Source organism: Podarcis gaigeae (genome assembly GCF_964106915.1).
Source record: "Podarcis gaigeae genome assembly, chromosome: 13".
In the NCBI taxonomy this organism is placed as follows: domain Eukaryota; kingdom Metazoa; phylum Chordata; class Lepidosauria; order Squamata; family Lacertidae; genus Podarcis; species Podarcis gaigeae.
Window position 1 is genome coordinate 42,207,402 of NC_139689.1, and position 10,669 is coordinate 42,218,070.

The 10,669-nt window shown below is 47.8% G+C and overlaps 1 protein-coding gene across 1 annotated transcript; it reads left to right on the forward strand.

Annotated features, from left to right (window-relative positions):
- The first annotated feature begins 6 nt into the window (after positions 1-6).
- CCDC43 (coiled-coil domain containing 43) lies at positions 7-9,813 on the forward strand. Its single transcript, XM_083709949.1, has 5 exons — positions 7-234; positions 2,733-2,820; positions 5,881-6,016; positions 7,704-7,762; positions 8,989-9,813. Exons 1-5 carry the CDS (start codon positions 70-72, stop codon positions 9,174-9,176), a joined length of 636 nt encoding a protein of 211 aa, XP_083566075.1. The 5' UTR covers positions 7-69; the 3' UTR covers positions 9,177-9,813.
- The last annotated feature ends 856 nt before the right edge of the window (positions 9,814-10,669 follow it).

The window sequence follows — 10,669 nt, forward strand, 5'->3', positions numbered from 1 at the left end:
CGCAGCTTCCGCAGCCGCCGCGCAGGCGCGCTTCCTCCTCCCCCTCCCCAGGGTTGGTGGCGAGCCAAGATGGCGGCGCCCTGCGCGTTCGAGCCGTGGCTGGAGGGGCGCCTGGCTGCACTGGGTCTCGACGGGGACGTGTACGGCGGGTACATACAGGGCGTGCTGCGCGAGGCCGAGTGCGACGCCGAGCGGCTGGAAGGGCTGGCGGGGGCGCTGGCGGCGGGGGAGCAGGTGAGCGCGACACCCACCGCACCGCATTGCAGCGCCAGGGGGGAAAGGGGGCCGAGGCGACCCTCTCCGTTCTGGAGCTTATTTCGCCCCTGCCTGTCTGGAAGCCAGGTTCTCCCGTGAGTAACTTCTGGGGGAGGGAGCTGATCTGGATAGCGAGGAGTGGGTTCGATTCCTCCCCACAGGCCCTGCCCTGCCATGGGGGCAGCTGCCTCGGGCGGCCAGTTGTGAGGGGTGGTGGAAAGGTGCCTAGAAAAGTGCCCCTCGAGCTGGATTTCTGCCTCCACGTGGCTGACACGCTAGGGAAGCAACTGTTTTGGGTGACATGCACCTCCCACCCACCCCACCAGGGTGCTGGACCCGATCTGTGTCGGTGGCACGTCTTGCCCCACGCGCCGAAAGGTCTCTGTATATAAAATAATAATACAGAGGTACCTCGGGTTACAGACACTTGAGGTTGCCTATTTTCGGGTTGCACACCACACTGAACCCGAAAGTACCAGAACAGGTTCCTTCCGGGTTTCGGCGCTCACACATGTGCAGAACCACTAAATCACGCATGTGCAGAAGCGCCGAATCGCAACCTGCCCATGCGCACACACGGCGCTGCAGCTTGCGAACGTGCCTCCCACACGGATCATGTTCGCAACCCAAGAGTCCGCTGTAATAATAATAATAATAATAATAATTTTATTTATACCCCGCTCATCTGACTGGGCCTCTCCACCCACTCTGGGCGGCTCCCAACAAAATATTAAAAACACGATAAAACATCAAGCATTAAAAGCATAAGTCAGCTTGAACCAGACAGAACTAGTTGAGCTGTGGGTTTTTGGGGTGGGGGATCTCAGTCAATATTATAATAATTTATACCCTGCCCATCTGGCTGGGTTTCCCCAGCCACTCTGGGCGGCTCCCAACAGAATATTAAAAACACGATAAAACATCAAACATTAAAAAACTTCCCTAAACAGGGCTGCCTCCAGATGTCTTCTAAAAGTCAGATAGTTGTTTATTTCCTTGACATCTGATGGAGGGTGTTCCACTGGGTGGGTGCCACTACCGAGTAGGCCCCCTGCCTGGTTCCCTGTAGCTTCACTTCTCGCAGTAACGGAACCGCCAGAAGGCCCTCAGTCTCTGGGCTGAACGATGGAGGTGAAGAGGATGCTTCAGGTATACAGGACCGAGGCCGTTTAGGGCTTTAATGGTCAGCACCATCACTTAATTGTGCTCGGAAACATACAGGACAGGTGTAAAATGGTCTTGGTGGCCACTCCCAGTTAGCAGTCTAACTGCCACATTCTGGATTAATTGTAGTTTCCGGGTCACCTTCAAAGGTAGCCCCATGCAATGAGTCTTGTGTGGTGTACTGGCTAAAAAGGCTCTTAGAATCATTGTACAGTTTGAAGGGGTCCTGAGGGTCATCTAGTCCAACCCCCCTGCAATGCAGAAATTTCAACACACTGTTCCTGGTCCTGATCTAGCTTCTTGTCATGAACTTGGTTGGTATGTTGGTATCCTTTTTAAGCGTCCCGCAACCAGCTCTCCCTCCACCCGTATCTGTAATGTGGGGACAATGCCGATCTACGTTGCAGGGTTGTCGTAAGGGTTCCAATGAGATAATAGTCCTCCCCAGGTGTTCTATTTATTCATGGGACCGTGGCGGTGAGTCCTGTCCTCTCTCTTGTTGTGTTTCCTCGGCCCCCTGTGGGTTGAAGGGTGAGCTTCTGAAACATGGAGGACCTGTGCTCATTGCGGCTCCTTACGTAATTGGGAGGTTCCCCACTTCATGCATCTCATAGGACCAGGTTGGTAGACTGTGAATGCCAGCCATTTTCTTTTCTCAGATAATTCTCTCCATGAGTTGTAACTCCCATCATGCTTCAGAGAGAGCGGGAGAGAGCAAAGATCTGATATTTTGTATTGGCACAATAGTCATCAGTCTGTGGACCTGAAGAGTGTTTCGCTCTGTGAATTAGTCTCTTTACCCGCACTCGGACATAGCATATCATACAAATATAAACATGTTACAGACATGTGATGTACAAAGTAAAAAAAGAGAGAGAAAAGTAGCTTTCAAGCAGGCTTCCTCAACCTCGGCCCTCCAGATGTTTTGAGACTACAATTCCCATCATCCCCGACCACTAGGGATCATGGGAGTTGTAGGCCAAAAACATCTGGAGGGCCGAGGTTGAGGAAGCCTGCTTGAAAGTGTATCCATCTCTCTTATTTATTTATTAAATTTGTATACCAACCTATACCTGCAGATCGTTTTACATTATAAAAAAACACAAAATACATAATAAAAACGAAAACAACTAAGCTAAACTTTTTGCTACACCTTGGTTAAATTCTGGGAGGGCTATGAGGGCTTTAAACAAAAATTGGCCAGGGGGCAGGTCCAGGTTTGGCATTCCAAGTCTCCCAAGTTGTCCCTTACTGTGTCTTTGTGATGGACAAACCTTTCTCTTCCACTGACAAGCATCTTTTCTTTTAATCAGGATGAAGATGTACTACAAGAAGTTTGCAGAGAAATTGTTGAAAGGTGGTCAAAGGCCCAAAATGACGGAAGTAATGAAAAGAAAGAAGGTATTTCACATTCCTTTTGGCCTCACTGGAGTGGTTGCTGGGTGCTTTCTGCATGGCTTTCAACTTATTGGACCAAAAGTTTAAAGTCTTTTCTCCCATTTCTGCCCTTACCCTACTTGTTATTTCCTATTTTCCTCCCCCTTGATCTGTCAGGCATCTGTTCCCTGGAACAGTAACGGAAGCTTTTTAGAAAAATTGTTTTCACTCTGCAGGTGAGGATCTCTTGAACACACTGTCTTGTCCGGAGATCTTGTTCCACACAATGTAGGAATTGGGCCTTTAGTGTTGTGGCATCTGCCCTTTGGAATTTGCGCCCCTTGAATATTAGACAAGCACTGTCTCTGTTGGCTTTTCAGCACCTACTGAAGCCCTTCCTCTATCCAACAAGCCTTTTAAATTGAGATCTTTCTCAGCCTGCACCTTTATTGGAATTGTTTATAATATTTTTTTAAAACGCTTTATTGTTTGTCTGCTTTGACTCCTTTGCAAGTAAGGACAGGATAAATAAAACAAATAAGTAAAATAAAATAAATCTGAAGAGCAATTACAGAGTAAGGGAAAAATTACCCCCTATTCTATATTGCATGCATTTCTCATATATATATATATATATATATATATATATATATATATATATATATATATTTGGTGGCACCCATATACCACTCCATAACACAGTTATCTGGGCAGCCTGCAGTAAAAACTGTATACCGTATTTTTCGCCCTATAGGACGCACCGGCCCATAGGACGCACCTAGTTTTTTGGGGGGGAAATCAAGGGGAAAAAATTTTTTCCCGCCCAGGTTTGCGCAGCCATCCCCAAGCTAGAAGAGGGAGACGGAGCGCTCCGTCTCCCTCTTCTGCCTTCAGGGACAGCTTCTCTAGCCTCCGTGGGGCAGCGGCTTGCCCTGCTGTCCCCCGAGCTGGTGGGGCTGGTGATGGGGAGGAGCTTGCTTCTCCCCCCCCCCCCCCGCCCGCCAGCCTCCAGACCAGGTCCGGGAATAGCGGGGTGGCAGCGCTCTGCCTCCCCGCTATCCCCCGAGCTTGTGGGGCTGGCGGGGGGGGGAAGCAAGCTTGCTTCTCCCCATCGCCAGCCTCCAGATCAGGTCGGGGAATAGCGGGGTGGCGGCGCTCTGCCTCCCCGCTATCCCCCAAGCTTGTGGGACTGGTGGGGGGGGAGAAGCAAGCTTGCTTCTCCCCATCGCCAGCCTCCAGATCAGGTCGGGGAATAGCGGGGTGGCGGCGCTCTGCCTCCCCGCTATCCCCCAAGCTTGTGGGGCTGGGGGGGGGGGGAGAAGCAAGCTTGCTTCTCCCCCCAGCCAGCCTCCAGATCAGGTCGGGGAATAGCGGGGTGGCGGCGCTCCGCCTCCCCGCTATCCCCTGAGCTTGTGGGGCTGGCGATGGGGAGAAGTAAGCTTGCTTCTCCCCCCCCCCCCCGCCAGCCCCCAGATCAGGTCGGGGAATAGCGGGGTGGTGGCGCTCCGCCTCCCCGCTATCCCCCGAGCTTGTGCGCACCGACCCCTCTCGCTCTCCAGGCTTCAGCGAAAGCCTGCATTCGCCCCATAGGACGCACACGCATTTCCCCTTCATTTTTGGAGGGGAAAAAGTGCGTCCTATAGGGCGAAAAATACGGTATATAAAATAAAATATTAAAGCATAAATTCAAAACTATAGCAGTACAACAAAACCAAGAGTACATGAGACCTACAAGATTATAAACAATAGATTTAATAAGGATTTTTCAGTCTTCTGTGAATAAATGGCAGAAAGGTTTATTAGTTATCGAGAGGTTAATAGGGTTATCTGTTTGATAAAAGTTTGATATTTTTCCATAGGTCTGGCTATAACAGAACATTGGTTTTTGCCATCGAAAATACAAAAGATGTATGGTACAGAAAGCAGATGTTGGTACTGCAAAGCAGCAACAGGAGACTTGAGCCACTTGTGGTGGGAAAACATTTAACGTTACTGGAGAATTATTACACAGATAATAGGAGCAATGCTAGCGATGCAAAATAAAGTCCTGTGATATGTTTGCTTAATTATGTAAAATACTGTAATGTGCTGCCTGATCATAGGCTCCTCTTTTAATCTACAAGCTAAGGAAATACAAAGATGGTATTGATTTCATGTGTGTAAAATGACAAATTTAAACACTAATCTTTGTTACGTTATGAATGTTTGTATGTACAGCACTTGCGTATAAATACATATGGATGTAATGATGTTTACATATTTTTAAAAATCAAAATCTTTAAGAGTAGTAGGAATGTGCCCAGTGTTCTTAAAATGATTTGGGTCTGACCTTCATCTTTCATGATTTCTGTGTTCAGCTCAAACATGTGACAGAGCTTGAATATCTTCTGGAAGTGATGCAAAATTTAAAAAATGCATTTCGGGCAAGCAATTTGGGATGAGATGGGCGAGAAGTTATTTTAGGGGCCTGCTTAAAATACCGAACTGTTTTGATGTTGATTCCAAACGTTACTCGCCTTGTGCTCAAAATAGCACATGAAAACTGGCCACAAGCTGTTCCTCTCCAGTATCTTGACTGTGCTGTAACTACAGAACATAAGGCCCCAAGGGTGAGATTCAAATAGGACTCAGCTCGCCTATGTACGTTTCCAAGCACAATTCAAACTGTTGGTGCTGACCTTTAAAGCCCTAAATGGCCTTGGTCCAGTATACCTGAAGAAGCATCTCCATCCCCGTCGTTCAGCCCCGACACTGAGGTCCAGCTGCGAGGGCTGTGAGAAGTGAGGTTACAGGGAACCAGGCAGAGGGCCTTCTCTGTGGCACCTGCCCTGTGGAACGCCCTCCCATCAGATGTCAAGGAAATAAACAACTATCTGACTTTCAGAAGACATCTGAAGGCAGCCCTCTTTAGGGAAGTTTTTAATGCTTGATCTTTTATCGTGTTTTTAATACTCTGTTGGGAGCCGCCCAGAGTGGCTGGGGAAACCCAGCCAGATGGGCAGGGTATAAATGTTGTTGTTGTTGTTCAAGGGTGATCCTGGACTTCTCTTTCTTTACCCTTGCTTTGTCCCCTTTCCTTCCCAGATGAGATCCAAGCTATAGCTAACATAATTGAAAAACAGGCACAAATCGTGGTGAAGCCCAAAGAGGTTGCCAAGGAAGAGACACTACAGAAGGCTGCCCTCCTGGCACAGTATGCTGAGGTGACAGATGATGAGGAATATCCTTTGTGCTGCAAATTCCCAAAGCATGTTGAATCTACTCTCTGGCTGGCTGATCCAGTAACTCAGGGGTTGGAGTCCATGGGTTCCTTTCCCCCTCTATTATTATTATTATTTGTTAGTTAGTTACTTAGTAAGTAAATATACAGTGGTGCCTCGGGTTACATATGCTTCAGGTTACATACACTTCAGGTTACAGACTCCGCTAACCCAGAAGTAGTACCTTGGGTTAAGAATTTTGCTTCAGGATGGGAACAGAAATCGTGCTCTGGCAGCGCGGCGGCGGCGGGAGGCCCCATTAGCTAAAGTAGTGCTTCAGGTTAAGAACAGTTTCAGGTTAAGAACAAACCTCTGGAACAAATTAAGTACTTAACCCGAGGTACCACTCTACTTCCCTATGCCCGCGGGTCTCAGGGAGGTCACAACATAAAATCACAATGTAAAAACACAGAATGTGTGTGTGTGTGTGTGTGTGTGTGTGTGTGTGTATGCACAACCCAATAAACCACCTCCTCCCCAACACATTTTAAAAGACCATTGGATGTCGGTCAGCCAAAGATCTATATGAAGAGGAATGTTTTTGCCTGGCGCCTAAAGGTGTATAATGAAGGTGCCAGCCGAACCTCCCTAGGGAGAGCATTCCACAGACAGGGATTCACTGCAGAAAAGGCCCATTCTTTTGTTGTCAACCTCTGGACCTCGTGGAGGAGGTGCACGAAGAAGGGCCTCAAAAGATGATCCTGGGGTCCGCATTCCTATGGAGAGAGGCCCTTGAGGTCTTTATAGCCTGCTCTGCCCCATGAACTTAGTTTACAGTATACAGTAAATTACAGTATACAGTGGAACCTTGGTTCTCAAAGGGCTTAGTTGACGAACACATCGGCTCCCAAATGCCAAAAACCTGGAAGTAAGTGTTCTGGTTTTCGAACTTTTTTTGGGAGCTGAACATCTGATGCTGCTGTCGGCTATTGTTTCTGGGTTGCCTGTGCCAATCGGAAGCTGCACCTTGGTTTTCGAACATTTCGGGAGTCGAACGGACTTCCGAAATGGATTAAGTTCGAGAACCAAGATTCCACTGCACATGCATATTTATAGTAAAGTTCTCTGCCTTGGACTGTAAGAACATTCACTGTGGATCAGTGTGTGTATTATGGGTTAATGAGGGGTAATTAGAGATCTGAAACTCTCCCTTAAAACAGATTTCAACAACGGCAGTCCATCAGATGGAAAATAGGTTTTTATTTCATTGCAGTATGCACCATTACATTGGCAGCCTGTGATTGTCACATATCCAACTGGTGCGGACTGGTCAGGCAAACTAACAGAAAAAAATGCTTTGAGATGAGTGCAAGTACAGATGGCTTTCAAAACGGACTAGATACAATCATGAACGGCCGGTTTATTGTTGCCTATGAGCTGCGATGGCTAGGAATCTGATTGTCAGCTTCTGAGAAGAAGCAGAGGTTGGAGATCTCCATCTTGCCGTACTCATGATAGGATGGATAATCTACAAGCAAATATCTTCAGAATTGGGGAATCAGATTTCAGTATCTTGAACGGCTTCAGAGTCCCTTTTTTTTTTGAGGTTGTGGTCATGCTGTCTCATCACCAGAACACCCCTCCCACCACAGCATTCCATATCACCCAAATCCTAATTAGTGACCAAATGCCCTTAACTCGGCGCACTGAAGCAGATGGCGAAGATGATCCTGGGGCAGCAGCAGTGACCGTCAGTTCCGAAAAATGTATCCTTACAAATAGGGTATTCCAAGGTCACAATGTGAGATGGGGAACGTTGACTTATTTGAGAACAAAAGTGGGGTAGTAATTGGCAGGGAATACTGTGTCTGAGGGGGTAGCAATTGTATATAGTATGGAATCTCTGGAAGGGAATCTTGAGAAGGCAAGGATGAAACAATCTTACTGGGTGGTGATTGGGTTGCAAGCTGTAGATACTGAGTTATGGAGTCATTTCATATCTGCTTGTTAATAGGAAAAAATCTGCCAGTAGTTGGATGCTGGTCGAACTTGGTTTCATGTGTTTCTTGTAAGCTAAATTGGCTGGGTTACTGTAGCTCATACGACAAATATTACAGGTAATTTATATAGCACTTCCTAATCTCCAAGCTGCTATATAGTTTTCATTGTATTACCTCTCAATACAAGTGAGGTTGGTTGAGATAAAGTCAATGGAAATCAAGGGTATAGATGAGGAAAATGTGGGAATTGAATGCAGGGATCCCAGACTCTAAATCATGGGTTAGCAAACTAAGGCCTGGGGGCCGGATTCGGCCCAGTTGCCTTCTGGATCCGGCTCACGGACAGTCCGCGAATCGCCACGTGGATCGGCATGGGGATTCTGATCGTTTGGGCTGTGCGATTCCCGCCCCCCCCCCTACACCACGGCAGCGCCTCCTCTCTCCCTCCTCCTGGCTTCTCCCCGCCCTGCCTAGAGGAGGAAGGGGGCTGGGCTTTGTTGAGCCACGGTTGGCTGAGCACCATTTTAAGCAGCCCCTCTCTGGAGCAAGCCCTTTTGCGCCGCTTATTGTCCTGCCGCCGCCATTCGCAAGGCACAGGTGCTGCGGTTGGCTGAGCGCTATTTAAAGCAGAGCAGCCCCTCTGGAGCCAGCCGTTTCATGCTGCTCATCGTCCCCCTGTGCCGCCAGTCCCTGCCGCTCGCATGGCACAGGTAAGCGTCCACCGGGGCTCGTCTGGTGCTGTGGAGAAGGGAGGGGAGAGTCGGGGGGGAGATTTACCCCCCCCCCCCAAAAAAAATATAGTCCAGCCCCCCACAAGGTCTTAGTGACACTGGGCTGGCCCCCTGCAGAAAAACTTTGCTGACCCCTGCTCTAAATCTTTCCATGAACCAGCTTTGGGCAGTTGTTTTGATGTGCCAGTCGCAGGAGGAATGATGCTCATAATTCACTCTGTGTGTCGAGTTCCTTGTTCTCCTCAACTCCCTCCTTGTCAGCTCTGTTCAGAAACACAAACCTGGAAGCCGTTATGAATGCCCGGAAGCTGGAAAGAGAGCATCTGCGGGACGAGTCGCATCGGAAGAAGGAGCAAGACAAACTCCAGCGGGAGAAGGACAAGTTGGCAAAGCAAGAACGTAAGGAGAAAGAGAAGAAGAGAACACAGAAAGGCGAGAGGAAGCGGTAGCGCGGAACTACAGCTGGACTCTTCTCTTTTCTTCCCTCCCCTCCCCTCTGTCTGTTATATGGCACAGCATGCACACAGACCCAGAGTGCTCAGAGGAAGGAATCCTTTCAAACACTTTGGTGTGTGTTGGCTTTCAAAGCTGCAAATCTGTCCTAGGCAAGGACTGTGGGGAGGGGTGAAGGGAGTCCTCTGAAGCACTGAAAGAAAACTACACACACATTTTTGTTGTCCAATTTGTTGGGCTCAGTGGTCGTGGCCAACATCTGTAACCAAAGAACTGTGTGGTGGCTGCCTTCCCCCTCCCCTCGTCACTTTCTATTTTTATTAACTACATATGGGGAAACTGTATGGTTGAGGGAAGTATTTGGAAACCCCTTTATATATTCACTCTAGCCAAAGGTTGCTTTTGGTTGATGGAACTGTGAATGAAACCCAGTTTCCTACGTATGTATGCCAGGGAGAGGCAACACCCTTTATGAAGTTGAATTAAGAGCCTAGTGCAGCACGCGTAATCTTCTGCAGCCAAGTGTCACCTAATTTTTGTTTCTTTTTCTTCTCATTTGGGGCTGGGCTAGTAAATCTCTAAACTTCTACAAGGTTGTATTATTGCCATCTAAGTAAAGTTCTGTGAATTTTATTAGTACGTGACATGTTTGAATCCTTAGCTCTTTGTCATATACTGCAGTAAAGCTGAGCTGGAATAGAGGGACATAGGGACCAAAGCTGTTTGTAACAGGTTACTCACAGCCCAGAGTCTGTGAGAAAGGATAGTTTGCCAGGGTTAAAATTCCCAGTGAAAGGGAGAGCTGTGTGGATCCTTCACGGTGTTTCGTTGCACCAGAAGCAGTTTAGTCATGCTGGCCACATGACCCGGAAAGCTGTCTATGGATAAACGTTGGCTCGCTTGGCCTGAAAGCAAGATGAGCTCTGCACCCCATAGTCACCTTTGACTTGGCTTAACTGTCCAGGGGTCCTTTACCTTTACCTTACTCTTGGAAGATAGTGAAGCTAAGGGCCGGAGTGTCCGGATTAGGGCTGGGCAATATTTGGTTTTCAACATTGCGATATATCACAATGTCTGAAATAAGGATGGAGCTACGTAGAAGCATTGGCTGTCTTCACTGTTTCTCCCACATGGTGATTTCTGCATAGTGCGCAGACACACCAGGATTCGCAATATATTGCCAGGTCAAAAACAATGAAACCGTGAACATGATACAGACTCAAAATGGTTTTGGACAATATATCAAGATATTGCTCAGTCCTAGTCCAGATGGACAATGGCAGAACAAGCAGGAGAAGTGATTCTGGGTGAAGGGTATATGACTAAGTTTAAACTGGAGGATCTTAGTTGCTGCTTCCCTTTCCATCTTAAAGAGGAAAAATCTGCCTCATTCAGACTTTTTATCAGGCCAGTCTTTTTTTCTTTGAGAGCTCTGTGGAAGAATTCTGAAGCTGCTGGAAAAAAAGGGACCTGGGATTTTCAGTGAAGG